General features: G+C 34.5%; 1 protein-coding gene across 1 annotated transcript in view; it reads right to left on the reverse strand.

Moving 5' to 3' along the window:
- LOC142980200 (atrial natriuretic peptide receptor 1) overlaps window positions 1-22,481 on the reverse strand; it is a 53,093-nt gene that overhangs the window by 20,721 nt on the left and 9,891 nt on the right. Inside the window, 5 exon segments of the mRNA XM_076125535.1 lie at window positions 1,571-1,759; window positions 5,612-5,721; window positions 7,630-7,749; window positions 8,811-8,967; window positions 9,383-9,466. Of these exon segments, the coding sequence (XP_075981650.1) occupies window positions 1,571-1,759; window positions 5,612-5,721; window positions 7,630-7,749; window positions 8,811-8,967; window positions 9,383-9,466 (660 nt within the window).

Here is a 22,481-nt window from a genome sequence, read left to right on the forward strand (position 1 = left end):
AAAAACTGTTAAAAAATATTCCGGCTGTTCTGCATGACAAGATGTATGGATGTGAGGCAAGGGAAGTTTGTAAGGATTGTACCAAGTGGCGTTCTTTGGTCCCTGCCTACCCGTATGGTAAAAATACGTGATATTACGTATGTATGTTACAAATATACCTAGCAATGTATTAATGAGTGTGGTAATTTGTTGCTAAATACATTTCACTATGCTTATTCGCCATAATTGATCTTATATTATGTTTTCAAACACAAACGCAATTTAACTACATGTTTGTTTTAAACGTGCTGTGCACTGGCTGTAAATATTTATACGTTTAGTTTTGGTAAGCAATCACGCCCACGCCTCAACGCTTGGACAGAGCAAGTGTAGTTGAACCACCAACACAGTTTAGCTGACGCTTGCATAAGTTTACCGATTTCTGATATTTTGCTCTACTACGTTACTAAAGCATCTTGAACTTCAGTATCGGTTGGATTTTCAATTTTATAAAGGTCAAATGCATATTACATAACGAATATTGTACTATTATAAATTCTTAACTAGTTTAAGCTATCGAGTTTTGTCAATGTAGTGTCATAAAATTGCAAATTAATAAATCAAAGTTAGGCATTCCAAGGTAAAATGCGTGTTTGCGTTAATTCCCGTATGCTATTATATATTAAAACAAAGTTTTTACTTATTTACTGCTGGTTTCAGCACTTGTACATAGTATTGATTATTTACTTTACGATATCGTAGACTTATCCATAAGAAGTGACCCCATAAACTTATTAAACGAACAAATAGGTCAAAAGTATTTGGTTGGCACTTTTTGTATTTCTTTCGGTGTTATTATGTTTTATTATCCTTCATGTTTTGTGCACGTCTCTTTTACCAAAACAAGTGGAAACTAAGCTTTAAACTTTTTGTACAGAAAGGATAACAGTCGGAAACATCACTTGGAAACTATACTACTTCATCCTTCGGTCGGTATTTGTTTGTTGTTCGTGACATGCGGCGCATCCATAAATAGTTTGATGTGTCATATATTACTTTCTGAACTATTGTAGTTGTTGTCCTGTTGGAAACATGTGGGACATTTCTAACTCAATGCTAAATCAGAGGTCAATCTCTGATTTAAGTTGACAACCAAATGCTGGTTTTATTACCGAAATGAGATGATTTGTTTACTCTGAATTTAGAAACGTTCAATTCAAATGCAAATCAAGGCAAGTTGCATTAGAAGTGGTTTATCTAGTTAATTAAATAGCAAATTTTGGTTAGATATGGATGTAAATAAAGCAACGGAAGTTCGTAAGGATCGTACCAAATGGTGTTCTCTGCCTATCTCTATAGGAAATAGGCGTGACATTATATATGTATGTATGTCTGTTTTGGTTAGAAGACTATAATCATAATTTTTAAACTCCCGCGTTGCATGTTAAATGTATAATAGAATACGGGAATTAAAGCGAACACTCATTTTACCTTTAAGTGCCTAACGTTGGCGCTGGTTGCACTCGCCGTGGTCGCAGGCAGGAGTCAGTCGGCGAGTGCAATCTGCGCCGTTTTTATTTTTAGAACTCACCTCTTCTCCATCAGAGAAAGTATAGTTATAGTGCTGCTTGGCCCTCAATCGAACAGTATCAGCGAACTCGTCGAACCTGTCTCCTGTAGGTAGTTTCAGAGACACTCGGAGTAAGGCTTCATACGCAGCCCTCGCTGCCGTGTCTCGTTCATCATCCGCCGCCCATCCAGTCTCACCCCAGTAGCCACCCTGGACGAAAGGAAATATTAACTCGAAATTGAAGATGACTATTTCGTTATTTTACAAACCGAAACGGACAACTGTCACAACCAGTCCCTTTTCATTCCGCGTACAATGCGTAGGTTTGGAGTTTACAACTCAAAATTTTAATGCTTATTGCATGTTTCATTTAAAATTTTAATTGCTGCTTGGTTTAGCGGAAGAAAACATTTTCCTTTACGTCTTAAATTTTCTTGGTTTAAAGTTTTTTAACACCATTTCCGTGTGAAATACATTAGAAATCAAGTCACTGTATGTGTTTTCAAAACCTACACTCTGAATAAAACAGTTCTATTAAAAACCCAGTCAGGCGTGGTCGTGTGGGTTAATACAATTTGTATACTGCTCTATATTGTTTCAACTGCGGAATATGAACTATAAAAATAACGCTACATGAAACCAGTATCAGAACTTAATTGAATACTCGTGCAGCAGTAATTTGATGTCTGACATTCAGTTTCAAGGTCGTGGCCAATTAATAAATTATTGTGATACGTACAGCAACTCAGTATGTAGGAATGTGTAGAAATAAGGTAAAGATGATTTTTTTTCTGTTATGTGTCCGAAACAGTTTTCTTACTATAATACTTTTTAAATCAATGATATCTACGGCGATTAGAAGCAATGATGTCTTCAAAACATCATTTTGACACCTTCTAAAATGTGTCCTAGTTTTATGGTTGCCATATAAGCATAATAAAGGTAAAAAACTAATTAATAATGCAAGAACTCATGAACATTATATTTCTCTTTCTGAGCATTAAACTAGGAAATCTCTTATTTTGTCTTTCTCTTCGACCTTTACTGACATAACGAGTTCGATAAAAATGCGTATTAACGACCAAATAGTATGCAATATTAAGATCTAATGCTTGGTCCAGTATAGCGTAATAAAGCAAAGATTTATCGTGTATTAGATTAAATAGCTTCTGTTATTCGAGATCAAAAGTATCGTACCGTAAAACGGGGTGAATAGAAACAATTTTCAACTTTGTCCTAAAAATTTGTAGCGAATAACTTGTTATTTTTATTGTCAGGTTGTTTTATATCATGTCCGGCGCCATGAAGAAAGAGTTAAAACCATATTTGTCCAAAAATATGCATAGTTTTACGATATTTCATTAAAAAAATGGTCAATTTCTATTCACCCAGCGATAGGGGTGAATCGAAACGACCAAAGGGGTGAATGGAAAAATTGTGTTTTAAAACGTTTTTTCAGTTAACAATATTGTATCTTTATAGATAAATATACACCAAAAGAGATAAACACTCCAAACAACTCATTAGAAAAGAAATTCCACTTTAAATCCAAAGTTTTGAAAAAAATGTATGGACCATTAAGGCATTCGAGGACGGTTGACTTTGAAGCATTTTTTTGGGTATAAATATCAATTTAAACATTTAAACAATTATGGCACCGCAGAGAAGTAATATTGACGTGTAATCATTTCAAATTTGAACAAAATTCTTAAACGAGGAGTACTCAAACATTGGGCTTGAAAACTTTCCTGATTTTTTTTCTATTCACCCCGCGAATTCTATTCACCCCGTTTTACGGTATGTATTAATTTTCGATATTTACACGCCTAGACTTCCACATTAATTAAAAGCGGACATACATTGTATACTGTTATACAAAAGAAAAGTACTAAAACACATATACATAGCTGTGAGCAAATATCTAAAATTGATGTTTAACAAACGAATAAAAATGAAGAAAGATTCCTTTCTTTATCATGATTTCAACAAAGTACGATATTATATTAGGTCGGGGAAATGGTCTTTTCACATTTTAGTATGTATGAACTTGTAATAAAATCTTTTCTCTACACAAAAAAGCTCGATATTTGGGTACCTTACGAGCTCACTGAAAGAAACCTAATGAACCGTGTACTCATTTGTGATTCTCGAAGCCAAAGAGATTTTATTACAAGTTCATACATACTATAATGCGAAAAGACTTTTGCCCCGACCTAATATGAAACAGCACGTTTTCAGGCATGTTGTCTTTCTTTACGCGTGAATTCTGTGTGAACGTCGCTTCATTACCTTCCGTACATGTCGTTTTGGCGGCAGGTGGTTGAACCATCCACCTCTACCTAATATTGTGTGAGCCATGCACCGACTCTGCTTATTACATCACTACGTATATTGTTTGACAGAAAAAATAAGTAGGAAATAAAATCTGTACATTTGTTTATGGGAACACTAAATCAACATTTGGTGCTTTCAGATATATGTAAATACATGAATGTGGTATAATCTATATGTTTATGCGAACTTCCTGTGAAAATTACGATGAGACCCAGAAATAAAAATGAAAAACGATGTGGACTTTTCACGTCTGTATTTCAGATAAAATCGGTTCTGAGAAAATATAAAAAATCGAGCAATGTGAGGCCAGTAAATCAGGTAAAATTTAACTTTAAAACCGTTTTATTTCCTAGAATACGAATGGATTGATGATTAATGAACGGAGGTAAATTGGATATGCCAAAAAAACGTAGGTATATTGGTAAAATTTATTTTAACATGTTGAAACCATTCCAAGCAACGCGTTTGGTTTCGTCTAAACCATTAAACTAGTTTCCTACTACAATGTCTCTAAATGTATTCGACCATTCCGAAATAACTGCGAATCTATTTCACTAAAAGGATGACAAGTGTATAACAAATAATCATACGAAACCTAGTAAACAAGTTACCATACTTCCACGTGCAACATAATACGTTCTAATCAATTGGAAGTTGGAGGTCAGGGCGTCTTGCAAGTAAAGGTCAGGCCGTGTGTGGAATCAGACGATACTAACATGATTGAAGGGACGCGCGCTGGAATTAATGTGCTGCCGGACTATACGGAATATATTACTGCGATGTGAGCTGAATGTCTACTAAACTGAGACTTTAACTTCCTTGAAGGACGCGTCTAATGGTATAACTTAGTTTAGTTGCCCAGATTGTGTTGTCTTTAACTACTTAATGCACTTTGCCCCGTGACTAGGAGTTAACAGTCGCCGATTTTAACATCACAAGTTCAATATGATTTGAATCCTAGAAAATATCACAAATTCGACTTGATTGCAAGCTCTAACCACAAAATGCAACTGCAGACCGCAACAGCAGGCAGCACAGCGTAGCATAGGCTACAGTGTGCGGTTTGCTTCTAGCAAAATATTCTAACTACTCAGTACTCACCTTATACTTAGCCATGGTATAAAGATAATGCTTTTGACATTGAAATTATACAATTTTCTTCAATAAATATCAATTGGTTCTCCCTTTAAGAGCCTTTTAACTCCCTATAACTTTTCATATAAGTACGCATCAATTTAATCTACAACATTTTATATTTAGTAACTACATGTTTTTGCTTTCAAAAAGGTCGTGAAGCACTTGCAGTTAAAAACTCTAGTGTTTATATAAAAATCATTATTATAAAGTTAGATTGTGCGTGCCGATACATGAGAATGAAAAATCTTGTACCGTCTACCTCTATGCAGAAAAGTCTCTTAGATGGTTGAGGAAATTTTGTTATATTTTTATATTAGCACGATATGCTTGTTGAATATATTTTTATATAATCTCAGAATTAAATTCTAAGAATGAAATCTCGTAACAAAATGAGTACTTCAATTTTATCCTTATGAGCGTTTAATATTTCATATCAACACTGAATGTTTCTTATTTTTCTTAACATACGCAGAGTGGGATGAAAAAGGAAAAACATACCTTAGTATCTACTTCAAATAACTTCCATTACCCAAGCATTAAACATTAAATATCCGAAATATATTCGAAACAATGGAAGGTTTAAGGCCATACCTGAAATATCTCGACATCGAGGAAGGCCCAATCGCCATGCGTCATGCCGAGGGTGTGAGCTGCAAGCAGGAACTCTCGCACCAAGGAGCCTCGGACGCTCAGGATCACCACTAAACAAGAATATATGTATTTAACTGAGTTAGTAAGCTTACGATACGAAAGTCGTGTCGCGAGACTCATGATGCATAAAACTACAAACTTTACTACACAAATGTTCTGATCCTCATATTAAGTGGTCACCTACATCTGTCCATAGAAATAGATTTAGGTAAGGCTAATAAAATTCTAGAAACAATATTCACCACATGTCAATATAAACTGATTTCACAGAATAAATGTATGAGACCGCCGTACTAAAAATACACCGATTAAATGGCCGGGAAAGCAAAAGGAAGTAGAAAGAATAATATAAAGGGCAATAACTGTCAGTTTTCCAATTACTCGCAAATGGAGGATCGCACTTTCCAATAAAAGAGTGTCGGAAACGTACGCTCTCATTATTTTTGCTCGCATAGTGCAAACTTGTGGATACTAACTGGTCTACTATACTACATTGAATTCAATCACTCTTGCTGATTTTATTTTTAGATAGGAACTGCACCAATAAAACTATGTAAGGATATTGCATCAAACGTTCATTTTAGTTCAAGTTTCTAGTCTTGAAACGTATTTGAATGGTGTATTTGAAAATATTCCTAGAGTTCACCAGTAAGCTAAAACGAAAAGTAATAGAAAAGAAATGCTACCCGCCGCGTGAGTCAGCCATTTTGCGCACGTGTTTCAAAAAGTTTCGAGAAAAATGCTCGAATAAATTCCCAAATACAATTTTGAAATGTCCCGTACACATTAGAAATACGTGTACCGTAATTACACTGGTATTGATTTTAGTTCGGGAGCGATGTTTAATTACCTTAAACAAACAAACAAGAAGCTTGTTTTGAAATAATATCAAATGTTGCGCAGATACATTGTGTATTGGATTCTGTTTGTTCCACGTGTGATTGCCTGTTATTGTGATATTGTAATACTATAAACCTTCGGTATACCTGTGGTTTGTCCCTGGACTCGATAACAACACGGGAGTTTGCACTGAATCATTTTTTGTGCAAAATACAATATAAATAATCTTTGGTGTTAAAGGAACTAGAATAGTTTGTTGGAAACTATCTTATCTTGAAACATACGAAGGGTTAACTAACCTAAATTCTTGAAATTTTCACATGCAAATACCTCACATTGCAGGCATTTAGCTACTTACCCATTTAGTCAACAATTATTCAGTGCAAAACATACATTTTTGACTAGTTTAGACCGTGAATAGCATGCCAAAAACAATGACAATATTATTGTAAATTAAATCCATTGTGTTCTGAGCCACTTCTGACCGCAATTCTCATCTAAAGTACTGAGATTTACAATAAATACAGATTATATGGCAGTATTGTGCGGCACACCGAGTGGGTCTAAGCAACCCGTAATAAGTCCAATAATCCCTCCAGCGGCAGCGTGTCATTGACTGGGCCGAATTTAAATGACCTCTGTTATATTGATATAAATATAGATATGCGCTTAATTGCCCAAGTCATTAATAACTTCAGATGTCATTGCAAGATAGAGGTTACTGAGATAGGCGTAACCTTTTAGCAGTCGGAATAAATAAGCATTTCGGCGATGTTTTCTTAGTTTCCCGCAATACAATTTATAGCGCTTGGACTTTTGCTAAATCACTACTATTTATTACTACGCGATTCAAAATTAGATATTTTTTTTTAGTATGCCAACGTTTTTTATATAAACTTTTTGAATAAGTAGTAATAGTGCAGTATACAAATAAGCACAATGTCAGAGATATTGTCATCATTTCAAATGTCGATAATAAAATCAGAACATATGTAGTCATAACTAAGACACCCGAAAATATATGTATACAGTAGTTAAGCGTAAAAGTGAAGTTGTAAACTGAATTAAGCCATAGGAAAAACATATCGAAAAATCTCTCCTCCGATAAATTTCCTTACCTCTAGCATACATGCTGACGTCTTTCAGCAATGCTTCACAGGACTCGCGTTCATTGCCATCCAGTTCCCTTACTGCCTTTAGCACTCCCTCTTTACGGAGACCCCACTCCAAACTTTTACCTGCGCGCAAAAATAACTGTTAAATTTTTTTAAATACTTTTGAAAATACCGCAAATTATATGGCAAATTGTTCGACGAATATGTTGTACAACAGCAAGAGAATGCTTTTGTTAAAATTGTTGATGAACTGCATGATTCATATTATTTTATTTTCTGGTTCTAAATACGTATGAAGAGTTTTCTAGAGCTTGAGAATGCAAGTTCATTGAAAAAAAATCACGATTTTATGTTTGCTCTATGCTCTTTAAATGCGTACATAAAAATATTATCTAGAAAGTTTAAGAACGTATTTGAAATAATCATCATTCAAATTAACTATATTTTCTTATCATAAATTAATAGTGTTACATTTCAACTAGTGAGTTCCTATAAGTAGAAGCATTCTCGTTCCTCTGGCTTCACGAAAACTTACATAACATGTCAAAGGTGCCTAAAGGTGGTATGATACACCTCTGACCTTTTAAGAAATACAGTTGCCTTGTTCATCACTAATGAGCCACAATTGGAACCGAATGGCGTCGCAATATTACATGTTGTCGACATAATTCACGTTCCGTGTAATCCGTACATTTTGTATGTGATTAGCTTTCATTTCGATTCTGACGGTTAATACAATCTTTGTAAAAAAGGTAATCATCTGTAGTAAGATATAACGATGTTATGACTTTTCGAAATGTGAATAAATTACAATACTTCGTTTACTTTTATTTTTATTACAAAAGCAAAGCCTGTTTCTATGTCTATCTGTATGTATGTATACTAATATCTCCAAAACTACGCAACGGATGCGGTTTTTTTAACAGATAGGATGATTAAAGAGGATGAAATGTGGAAAGTTGTAAAGGCTTTTTTGTAAAATAACTGTTTAAACTGAGGTAAGCCGAACGGGCCGCTAGTTTAATTAGTACTAGCAGCTATCGTAGTAAAATATTATACGCCTGATAATTAAAATAGACTGTTATATGTATAATGTATATGTACTAAAATTTTACACATAACAAAATCAATACCTAAAATCATTCTTCTTCTCCGCATACATGTAGTTATTAAGTCAAACTTACCAACAGTAAGTGAGAAGAGGTCAGACTTGTCAAGCAGCAACGCGACGTGTGACCAGCCGAATCTCTCAAAGACGCTGGTGAAGACACGTGGAAGCCGACACTGGCAGTACGACATGCGGGTCAGCGTCGGGTACTTGCCTTTGTCGTTGAACAGCGTCTGTGGCTGAGATAATTAAACTTTCTGCTAAATTAAGAACTTCGTTAAAACATTATAAAGATAAAGACGAAAACAGACTCAGTGAGGCGCTTCGTGGCCGAAAATACCTTAAGACAAAATTCTTTAGCATCGTCTATTGACGAAAAGAATGTGCATGTAAGCAAGCGTCGATGTCCTCGCGTCCCTTTGCAATTAATATGTCTCAGCTGTTTTACAAGCAGCGGTATTAAGTAGCGTACAATATGGAAGTCGTTGAAAATATCAATTGGAAAGTTATTTTTTAGCAAGTCAAAGCTGGTATCTTGTGGTATTTATGTATTATTTTTTAATTATAAAAAATCATAGAAATAAACAAATGGAAAAAGAAAAAAATGTAGCTATCAAACATCAATTGAACAACAACCTTAAACCTTACCCGGCTGCCCTTGCGCAGGTTTCTAAGTCGATGCATGCGACTGACCACGCTTGCAGGTGCTGCCAGCTCTCCCTCCGATGGTGGCTATCACAAAAAATATAAATTACTTATTAATAAACTACTAATACACCTACACGCTAAGATTAAAACGTCCCTTGAAAAGAAAAGGTCAAGATTTTAATAACCAAATGTCCTAATTATATAATGAGACTTTTCGCTATTAATAAATAATGATATTATACTCAAACAACGTTTCTTTTTTCATTCGTCTTTTAATGTTCATACTCATTTTTAAACGTAATTGGGATATAAATAATATAATTCTCAAAAGGTGCGTGTAAAATTGTAAATAAATCTAAGTTTGAAACTCTTTTAGCTCTCTCTTAAGTAAACATTCTCAAGTTGAATCTAGACTGAATAAAGCCTTGATTGCGCCGAACAGTCTTACACACGTACGCCAAAGCAATTAGGCCGCAATCTTTAAGAATTAATTAACATAAAGTGGGTTCGGCATTTCTCTTGAATATTTTATGAACGTAATCTTGAGTAAAGTTTGAGAAAGGTATCGTTAATAATGAAACGTATGGAGGTGAACTTTATAAGCGATATTTAATTACTATTGACTTCGGTTCGCAGGTTCCTTCGGGGAATAAGACACTTTAGTATTTGCTAAATTTTGCTGCGTACCTATTAAACCGAAACCAAAAATTTTAAGGTACTAACAATACATTTTTCTTTTTGCTGAAGGATTCTTTACGCAGTTTTATACTTCATACGCATATATATTCACGGTATACACTATAATATTCCTGCAATGTTAGATAGATCGGTGCATTCTGTATATCAATTAAATTGCTGAATTGAAACCTACGAAGTATTGACCCTTAATTACTGTTTCAATATATTAATCTCGTATTGTTTGCACACCATTAAGAAAACGCAATAAAACCACAACAATACATCTTAAATCAAACTCTAATACTCTACTAACTACGTCGGTGAATAACGCTATAAAATTGAGAACACTCGACGTTGCTACGATTGTGTACGAAACAATTCACTCTCAGATTTTATGCTTTATACTGTACAAACTTGCGTTTATTTAGAATTTCAAGCACTTATTATGGCTGCAACGAAAACACGCCATTTGAATAATGAAACATGTACATTAGGTGAAGAGCGGGCTCTAGAGAAATTAATTATAATTAATATTGCGAGTGAATACACAATACTGAGGGTGTATGTGAATTTACAGCCATTCGCTTTATCCATTCAGGGATTATTTTATAAACAAAGTTCACCTATCTAACTTTGATATGTGATGCACAAACTACCTCTAAAATACGATGTGGTCACATTATAAATAATAATAATATAATTTATAATAATTTTAAGATTATATCTTTAAGGTTTTTCATGGTTAAATAACATTATTTTTTTGTGTAATTTTACATTAATTAACCATTATAATTGATAAGTTCGTGTCCATGCATATAATTTTACAAAATTTCACACATGTGAGCGTAAACAAATGTTTTAGTACCCGCGCCCCAAATTAACACTTATATTCATTTGAGTCATAAAAAAGTTTGCTCTCCGCTGCTTTTAGAATATTAAATAATCTTGACAAATACCAAATCTACGGAACGAATTTATAATATATGAAACTTATATAATTATCAAGGAAGGTACATATAATTTGTTAAGGTTAACCCGTGCGAAGCTGGGGCGACTCGCCAGTTAACAATAATAAATTAATTGACACATAAAGTAGTTAGATATTATTCTTTAAATCCAAAATATGAACTTCTCTCCGATATAACTAGGTAAGTAGGTAGTAAGAAATAACTATACACCCGTAAAGACAGGTCTGCCACGGTTCGACAATACAGATGCCAATTTTCCGGCTAAATGCAGTGATTATGCAATATCCGCTCAATATTCCAAGTGATTGACTATCAACAGATACGAATCGATAGGAAATCTGCAGAAGCGTGGGTGAATGATTTGTAAAATATTGGCATCATTTGTTTGGATAACAAAAAACAAAGATATAGAGGTACTACAATAAAATAAATATTGCAACAAAACAACAAAATATATTTATTATTTCTAGCAAATTCAATAAATAGACCGGTCGCCTATAAAAATTTAAAAACAGTGTATTTACTCTTCGTGTCAATGGCTCTATATGATTTTACCCAAAACATTATACTCATAATTCTAAATAACCATAAAATATGCATAAAACTACACATAAAAGTCACAATGTACAATTTAAATACATAACTACAATTGTAATTAAATTACCCGTATTTTTATGGTCTCGTTTTATTTATCTCTGCTGTATATAGAGTCAATGACACGTGGGCTTTAATGGAATAGCTGTATTGTCCTCAAAGAGTGTGTGAGTGAAAGTTAGGAACGCAATAGACTTTTGTCAGACCTTCGTCTTTTACTGTTCGTTATAGGATTTTTCGTAGATTCTTCGACTACCTTTCCTTCAATGTAAGAGTGTCACTGTCTTTATAGAATTGTTTGTTTTGTAAACTGACTTGAAAAAAGGAGGTTTAAAAAGTCGTGCTTCCAATGTGGAGCCATTTAAATTTGATTCGGATGTAATGCGTACTTCTTAACCAACTTCCAAAAAAGTAGGATGTTTTCAATTCAACTTTAACTATTTTAACATTGCGTTATGTTGCATACGTTCATGATTTGGTCAATTGGCCATGTTCGTTCGAGGTACAGAGTGATATTTTTATTTTGAATTCATCAGTAAGGTTCTGGCTTTCTGTCAAACCAAGGAAAAGGTTTAATATGGGTGTTATTGCCTAACGAGATGTAATAAATATAATTCTCAACCACACCTTCTCTACACAAATAACCTGTTCTAATCAGTCAACAAGTCTATATAATGAATTGCAATGAAAGGGTCATATAATATAACATATTTCCCGTAACAAAAATGTCATAATACCACACAAATGAGTGGTATAAAGGCTAAGTCAGTGTCCAGTCCATGGCAGTTAGCGTGTCTCATTATCGTCCATTCTATTCAAACGTGGTAGAATTACACGGTTTTGCTTTCATCTGCCCCGTCAAAGGGTTGAGAATTATACATTGGAGAAAGTGCCGGTCAGTAATGTCAAGCTTTATTATTATGATATTATTATGACATAGAGATGGTATAGTTCGTTACTTATTTCTATTTACTATTTGCTATAATAAGAGGAGACCACTACAATTTCTTTGGCTAGATGCAATTTGATACATCAATCCGTGTGTGTTCTAAACATATAGTACAAGTCATATAAACTGTTACATTATTCATCATCTTATAAGGAGATGTATCTTTAGAGGCTTTTTTTATTTATTTGAAGCGATTTATATAAACCAAAAAATAACTTTATATTCGAAGCGTGACGCACTCCTTTTTGTAGGTATATGTTGTGAATATTTAATGAATATATTTTAATTTTAGTTTTTATTTAGAATTATGATTAGAAGTTATCTAGAAATAAATATTAAAATATTTTAATAAGCTATATACTTCATAACGTAAACATATTAAACGAAAACAAATATTTCAAACAACAACAAACAACCCAGCCAAATCTAACATACTCAATATACATTTCATTATATAGCAGGCCTATGTAAACTCTCAGTGAGTTCCATCACAAAGCATTCCATCAAAGTCAGGAATACACCTTGAATTTGTCCCAGCCCGTCCCTCCGCCACATCGTTTATCTACTAACCGAAACCAACTGTTGTATGTCTGTATACGTTACTGCCAATATCAAGGTATGGTACACAGTGTCAATATACGTGTCGAAGCAACTAGTCGTGTGCATTAGCGCTAAACCGGTTTGCTATCAGTGCAGCTGCGTCGGCGCGGTCGTCGCCGACCGGCGATTGTTTACGTGTATGATGAATGACCCAACTAATAATGCAGTAAATGCAACTTATTCATGCCGCAGTTCAAACCAAGGAGATTCAGATGACCTAACACAATTGGAGATGGAAACTATACAAACAGAAGACAATGATGTAGTTGGATACAAAAGGGGCAGAGAAGATGATTCATCTGGGAGTTGGACCGCCGTGTCGAGACATGAAAAGAGACTGGCGCGGAGTACTTCTAATGATAACCAGGAACGGCATTATAGCCCAATAGATGATATTGAGATATGTGTCAATAGTAAACAAAAGTTTCCTAAACAGTTTTCGTTGGCAAAATTATTTAAGTCTAATAATATATCCGGTATAACACGAGTTAAATATATAAATCCATTTAAAATAATAATACAATTTGATCGTGAATCATGTGCCCAAAAATTTATGACGTGCACTACTTTTATTGACATGGGATGGAAGTGTTTAAAAACTATGGAAGTCGGGGTATCATACGGCGTTATCAAGGACATCGAACTAGAAATCACGATTGAGGAGTTCTTAGACAATGTGTCATGTAACTCAGAAATATTATCCGCTATAAGATTAAACCGTAAAAACAAAGAGGACAATACCGGGAATGAAAAAAATATGAACGGATGGATCGCTAGTGAATCAATTCGTTTATGTTTTAAAGGCGCTTTGCTACCTTCATATGTGACTATATATGGTATGCGTATAAAAGTGGAGAAATACACTTTTCCCGTGACGCAATGCTCCCGCTGTTGGAAATACGGCCATGCTATGAAAATGTGTCCCTACAAAAAGATTATATGTGTTAAATGTGGAGGCAATCATCAAAATTGTGAAACAACCATATATAAATGTAGTAATTGCTTGAATAACCATATGGCTTTTGACAAAACTTGCCCCATATTTTTGAAAGAAAAGAAGATCCGAGAGTTAATGTGCGAATTTAACTGTACCTATAAAAAGGCTTTGTTATTATATGTACCACCATCACCATCACACAACGCTGAAAGTAATAATTACACATTGTCCAATCATAATAAAACGCAACAAGTTCCAGTTTTGTCAGAAGAGGCGGAGTCTAATACCAGACAGCACACAGCTACAGTGTTGAACGAACCGAACGAGACTGTCGTAACAAAGGATGATTGCCACCGTATGGAGCCTAAAACTTCAACAAAAAACTTGCATCTCAACCAACAAGATTCAAAGAAAAGTTCATATGTAAAGAAATCTAAGAAAAAACATACAAAAGCAGACGATATGGATTGGTATTCTGATAGTTCAGCATCTAGTACGTGTATAGAAGCAAGGTCGGAGGAGATTGAATCCCGAAAAAGGCGTAATAGTAAAACCAAAGAAAATGGAGGCGAAAACGTAACGTTTATGCGCTTATTGCGGAGATTAAAAGATATAGTATTGTCAGAAAAAACACTTGAAATTAAAATTATTGATAGTGTGAAAATTACAATAGAATGGTTAATATCTACTATGATGAACAATATGCCGGAAGGGTTTTCGTTTTATAATTTAATTCGCGGACTATAACAACACTAATTTACACTTAAATATTTTACAGTGGAATGCACAGAGTGTTAGACCTAAGTCGTTACTATTAGAGCAAGTATTAACTCAAGATAAAATGCATATTGCGGTTCTAAGTGAGACGTGGTTAGACCCTGATAGTAGTTTTAGTATGAGTGGTTACAACATTTTCAGAGAGGACCGAGATGACAGCTATGGGGGTATAGCTATATTGACACACAACTCAATAAAAGCACAGGTATGTAGAAGACACAATTCTTACCCTGGCATACAGATACTACATGTCAAAATATTTAACTGTGCAAATATTGAGAACATTATATCCATCTATTGCCCTTCAAATGTGCGTACGCTACAGACAGACTGGGATGATATTTTTAGTATAGCGCAACATAAAACCTTATTGCTCGGAGACTTTAATGCCCACCACAGTAACTGGTCCTATAAAACAGATCTCAGGGGGTCCCAATTATTTGACAGTTCAGTAGATCATAACTTTGTAACGCTAAATGATGGTAGCTTTACTCGTATAAAACTGGTTAATGGAGTCCTCCAACAATCAGCGCCGGATATTTCTTTTGTATCGACTGACTTAGCTTTAGATTACACATGGAAGGTTACTAATGAATCTCTCGGCAGTGATCATTTAATTATTAAACTGTCTACAAACTTAACTACGAGTCACCAAGTTACCCGAAAGAGAAACTTTAAAAAAAGTAATTGGGCAGAATATTCATCCATGATAGAAACATACCTATCTAGCTGTATAGTACCGGAGGACCCACAATTATTCTATGATTTTTTTGAAAATACGCTACAAACGGCCGCTGAAGCTCATATTCCGTACACCGTTATTCCTCAATCTATAAATAACAAATTTAAATCGAAACCTTATTGGTCTCCAAGTCTGTCGAAGTGTGTGGCAGAACGGCGTTTAGCTCTAAAAAGATTTAGGCGCAACCCGACACCAGAAAATCACGACGTATTGAAAGATAAAATTAGGGAATCCCAAAAATTAATTCGTCAAGCTAAATGTCAATCGTGGCAACAATTTTGTTCTTCTGTCGACGAAATTACTTGTGCTAGTACTATGTGGCGTTACATGAGGTGGGTAAAAGGCTATAAGGTAAATAGGGCAGTAATAGTTCCAGAAAGAGCTAAAAAGTTACTGAAAGACTTGACACCTGATTTCGTCTCCCCTCCCGAGCCGATTATACAATACAGCAATACTGGCATGGAAGTAGAGATCACAATCGATGAATTAGAAAACAGCATCAAATCCAAAGACACAGCTCCGGGATGTGATGAGATATCATACTCGATGATTAAACATCTCCCAACAATAGGTAAAATAATGTTGGTTAAGTTGTACAATACATTCTTTAATCTGAGCTTCGTACCCCGTCAGTGGAGGAATATTCGAGTGATCCCTATTCCCAAGCCAGGAATCGATCCTGAACTTGTATCGTCTTTACGACCTATATCCCTAATATCTTGCCTGTGTAAAATATTCCATCTTATTTTAAGTAAAAGGCTCGATTGGCACTTGGAAAGCAATAACTGTTTTTCAGACAGAATGGTCGGATTTCGTAAATCTCGATCTTGTTTAGATAACCTTAGTACTATTGTTTCTAAAATTCAGTTAGGATTTGCTAAAAACTATACAACAGTGGGATGTTTTATTGATATCAATAATGCGTACAATAATGTTGATGTACGTACTCTTTTAGATATTTTAGATAATTTAAAAGTAGGCCAAAAAATCTGTCGTTACCTTTGGAGTTTCCTGAAAGAACGATATTTAAAAATAATAGTTGATAATTGGGAATATTCTAGGTCTACGGGAATAGGTCTGGCTCAGGGAGACCCGTTGTCTCCGTTACTTTTTAATGTCGCCACACATAAAATTTGCAAAACTATAATATTATACGCCGAGATATCGCAATATGCAGATGATTTCGTAATGTTCATATCAGGTCCAAATATCAATACTATCAAGGTACAACTGCAATGTGCATTAAATGAGTTTAATGAATTAGTGAGAGATTTAGGGTTGGAAATCTCGCCAACTAAATCTAAAGTTTGTATATTCAAGAAGGGAAAGTATAATAATCCGATTGTTCTTGAAGTTAATGATTGTGCGTTACCAGTTGTATATGTTACTGTAAAAGCCCGAACTGTGGTAAATCCTAAGATTTTCCGGTAAAACCTAAGATTTACCAACTCTCAATGGTAAAAGTCCGAACGTTCTTTTATTTCGAACTTTTACCACCATTTAATTGGCAAATCTTAGGATTTGCATAATGACACGGTAAAAGTTGATAAAGTCATATTATAATGTGTTTGAGCCGTAATATAATGATATTGCTAGGAATGTAATTATATGCTGTAACATAGTTATAATGAGATTTTGAAGATGTCGCCGGAGCCCCGCTTCGCGGGGCTCCTCCTTCTGGGTGGTTTAAAAAAAAATAACCACGAAGGCTGAGGTGGGAGCTTCGCTTCGCTCGCTCCCACCTCAGCCTTCTAACCTAACCTACCCATGTCGGTGTGCCGAAAACTCCTTCTTTATAACTATTAACTTACTTTATATTACCTACATTTACCTGCCCTTGAGGTATATTCTAAGATTTACCAAGTGAATAGGGGTAAAAGTTCGAAATAAAAGAATTGTTCGTACTTTTACCATTGAGAGTTGGTAAATCTTAGGTTTTACCGGAAAATCTCAGGATTTACCACAGTCCGGGCTTTTACAGTAACATATACAATGTTAAATATTTGGGGCTGTGGCTGGATCAGTCGCTTAGATGGAAGAAGCATATTGAAGAGACCAGCAAAAAAGTATTAAAATTTATAAATATCCTTAAAGTATTGTCAGGACCGGGGTGGGGTGTTCATCAAAAACATCTACGTCGTTTGTATATTTCACTTATACGTAGTAGGTTAGATTATGCATCATTTTTATATGACTGTAGTTACAAATGTAATATTTCAAAATTAGATCGCATTCAAAACCAAGCTTTAAGAATAATTGGTGGGTTCATCAGAAGCACTCCTATTCACGTGATGGAGAGTGAGTTAGGTGTACCTCCTTTGCATATACGTCGATCATTTCTTGCTGGTAAGTTTTGTCTAAAATGTCTATCTTTTAAGGAGAATGAAACAATTCGTGTACTAAATAGTATGTCTTGTTACACTCGATACTGGAGAGTTAAGAAAAAACCGTTATTAATTATAGTATATGAATCTCTTAAAATGCTTTCTATACATGCAGTCAATATACTTGACATGTATTCCTTAAGTACTTGGATGAGTAGATATAACTTGCACTCTTCTATTAAACACACTGTCAATGAGCTAGATAAATCAAAACGTTATTATAACATTGATCATATCCAACAATTATGTACAAAATATTTAAACGATCACTATTCGGAATATTATAAAATTTATACAGATGGATCTAAGAACGGCAATCAGAGCGGTGCGGCTTTTTTTGATTCGCAATCCGAAACATCTGTCAAGTTCAAGATTGAGTCAGATATTTCAATTATGCACATAGAATTAATAGCAATAGCAGAAGCCATCTCCTATATTGATTCTATAAATTTTGATAAATTCGTCATTTTAACGGATTCCAAAAGTTCGCTGCAACATTTGGCTCGCTGCACCTCGCCTGTGCGAGGTACACCGATAGCCTACAAAATAATAGATTCAATTCGTGAACTTGCCATAAACTCCAAAAATGTGATTATACAATGGATTCCCTCTCATATTCAAATACCAGGTAATGAAAGGGTAGACATTTTGGCAAAGCAGGCCATGATCGACGGTATCCCATTCGCAGTAACACCCCTGCACACAGATCACTTGAAACTCATCAAATCACAATGTCTTGAAAATTGGGCCGAGTATTTTGACAGGAAATCTATAGATAAGGGAATATGGTATAAAACTATTCAGCCACAGCTACCGAAATATATATGGATAGATCAAAATGTATTAAATAGAGTTGATTTAGTAACTGCGTTAAGACTCCGTTCCGGACACATTCCATCGAATAAATTTGGATATCTCATGAAGAAAACTGTGTCACCTAATTGTATAGAATGTGGGATTGTAGAAGATATACAACATGTTTTGATGGAATGCGTGCGGAACGAAGATATGAGAAGGTCTATGTTTGGTGCATCAAGACTTTATGATATTGGCTTGTGTAATAGTGTCTTGGCTTATCCACTTTCGGATAAAGCCAGGGCACTTTACAAATTAGCTCAACTAGGCTTAAAGAAATAGTAGCATAAGGTGAATGATATTTTGTAATTGATTGTTTTGTTTCGATAGGGCGACATTATCGCAAAGCGACAAAGCCCTTAATAAAGAAAAAAAAAAAAAAAAAAAAAAAGGTATGGTACACACAACCGCAGGCTTCGACGGATACGATATTAAATGTTGAACAATAGAACCAGTGTTTGCCAGTTTAATAATACTGGTACATACCACGGCAGCTATAGAAGAGGGAAATTGTGAATATTACAAGGGATTTTTGGTAGCAAGTACGTATCTTAGCTTGATACCATGTAACTCTTAGTGCAAATTGTCGTATATATTGAGACTGTATACTGTGCTAAAATACTGAGTTATTTATGTGACACTGTTTTCAGCGCAATACAATTTGTTGTCCATAAAACCTAGATAAATTCATTTTCATTCAAGATATCAAGATTGAAAAGATTAAAAAATATATCGTTCTCTAAACCAAAGTAAAGAAGTAAATCACTCTCAATAACAAAAAGGTTTCAGAAATAAAAGACAACAAACCACTACAATCGTAATAAAAATCCCATTGGAAACATTCAAGCGTAAATCGAAGTGTGAAATATCTAGTGAAGGTATCTAAACGGTCTTGCCTGGGTCATTACATTTCAATCCAATTTCTGTCGCGTCAATGCCAAGTTCAGCTCTCTCGCTGATTTGTTTGTACCCTTGACCAAAGGGTATGGTGGCGATGTGGGTAGTGCACGGATCAAATACATTACTGTGTGTTCGATTGAATTGGAGACGGATTTATCGCGAAACATTTCTGTCGGATTTTGTTGATTACACAAAGGTCTATAAATAAAATAGTTCGTCAGTTATTTTTATCAACAGACAACGACAAACGTCTGCTGCAAAACGTATTACCTATACTGTCATATCTGCAAAAGCAATAAAATAAATCCACCTTTTCAGACCCCTCCAAAATATAATCCCACTGATACAGCAATAACTTAATTGCTCCCAAATGGCCTCGCCCACGAAACAATACCGAATTGAAAACGCGCGATGTAAATAAACCCGAACAATTGCGAGCAGATATCTAATCTGGACGCGATGGGCCAACAAATGAAACATCCTCACAATTAAAAACGAATTTAAACAAAAAAGCTAAAACAAAAGGTCAGGGTTAAATTGAAAGGATTTGGAAGATCAAAGGATTACGGAATCCGGAATCTTAAATCCTTGAGGCGTGTCTGATTGTCCTCGAGTGCCGACAGATCGCCTCCGCGAGCTCTTAACTACTTCCATTAGTCAACAAGATGGCCCTGCCCTTAACCTTAGGTTTCCCTCGAGACAAATCATTAGAATGTTTAATCACAATAATGGCTCTGAATACGCCAACTAATCGGTGGATTTAATCGAGATTGGCACGCATCCCAATTCTACAAATTATTCTACAAATTACTGTGAATTTTAATTGAATACGGCAAATATTTGTAAATCTAACCTCGTAAATAGTATAAGTTCACGAGATAAATTTCGTTGAAGGAATGAGAAGACAAACATTTCGAATTTGGATAATATAACGGCAACTTACTGAGTTTCAAAAGGAATTTCAACAAGTTAACAACACACGCGTACGTTGTAACGTTATGACCTCCAAACAAATAATTTAACATTAACGTAATATTTTTAATTAAACATGTCGCAAATTCATAGAAACCGAGGTTAATATTAAAAAGAACTGGAAAAATATATAACAAAAGTGTTTCTTAATTTAATAACAAGTAGAAGCGTAATCGGATTTTCAATAAAACTCGAAGCAAATTTATTCGGAACACTTGTGAATCAGATACTTCCTGTTTGTTTTGAATATTAATTAATTATTATATTATCCAACAATTTGAGGTATCGAATAACCAACGAGATTATTTCATAAATTCCACGTAACTGAGTTTAACAATAATTGAAACTTAGCTTCACTCGTGTGAAAAATATACCGACAATAACGACTATTTTCCTTTTCCTTCGTTAATAGGATTTTTACCTAGTTTTCTACCTACATGTGTTGCTAATCCTATAAAACCGTTAACTAAATCGGAACAAAGAAACAAACTCAATTTCGGACTGATCATATTAGGATCAAAAGCTAAAGTAAACATTTACATTCAGGACACAGGTTAATGAGTTCTCAACTACAAAATGGTTTTGCGAAGCTATTAGTCTTTGGATAAACGAAGGTCTTAGCAAAGATTACGAAGGGTTAGACCGAAGGGTCAGATAACATATAATATTGATATAAAGTTTTGTATTAAGCGCGTTAGCAACGCCTGCAACTGATGTTTATCTCAACGATAAGTATTTGGTTTCGCAAACGATATGAATGGGACGTTCACGAAAATTTATTTTAGCACTCAGTGTCGCGAACATTGAACACTATTTTAGGCCCAAAATGTAGATTCGGCTACTACTTATTTTTTAGAGAAAAGTCAAAAAAGTGTTTTGATCAAATCGAATTGAAAGAGTATTAAATCATCAATGTGCAGTGATAAAGGGAAAGGATTTTTATTGAATTCATTAATTTAGTAAATGCTTACGTTGTTATACATAAATTCTAAATGGTATAGAGAAATTGATGAGCGTACTTATCTTTATTAAGATTGGTGTAACGTTTACTATTTATAGTTTGCATACGAATAACAATATTGTAGTGTTAGTCGAAAAATTCAACCCACAAAATAAAAGAAACAGTATCTGATAGGTAGGTACATATCTATGTTTTTGGTAAATAATATTATCATCAAGAAAAGCCATCCCGGACTATTTAATTACCTACTTATCTCAATAATTAATTTACAAAACGCCCAAAAGCTCTCAGAGGCACTATGATGTATTAATCTGTGCCGTAACTTGTATTATCATAATAATTTCTTATAACAACTTTCACAAACTCTCACCCTAACTAAATAACAGTTATGAAAGAAATAACAGAGCAGTTTTGTTTTAAACAACATCTAGATTTACGATTAAATAAACAATTGGAGAGCAAACAATTTACTTAGATTACTGTCACTTACACTTTGCTAGTCTAAAGTAGGGATGATAAACCTTATTGTGTTTGAGGCGATGATGGCAATACCTTCTTATATAAAGTGCAGAAAATATTAGCAAGCCTATTGAGGGTCCCTATTGACAGCATAAAATTCATGTTTCGGTAACAGGTAGATACATACAAACTGCAAAACTCAAAGCAAAGTACACAAATAGACAGACTACATATTACAAATATTTGCTCCGCGTAAAAACAGTATTCACATTTTTGCAGTTACCGTGCACAGAACCACCGTCCCGTCCCAATCTATGTTTAAT

Source organism: Anticarsia gemmatalis, chromosome 17 (assembly GCF_050436995.1).
Source record: "Anticarsia gemmatalis isolate Benzon Research Colony breed Stoneville strain chromosome 17, ilAntGemm2 primary, whole genome shotgun sequence".
NCBI lineage: Eukaryota > Metazoa > Arthropoda > Insecta > Lepidoptera > Erebidae > Anticarsia > Anticarsia gemmatalis.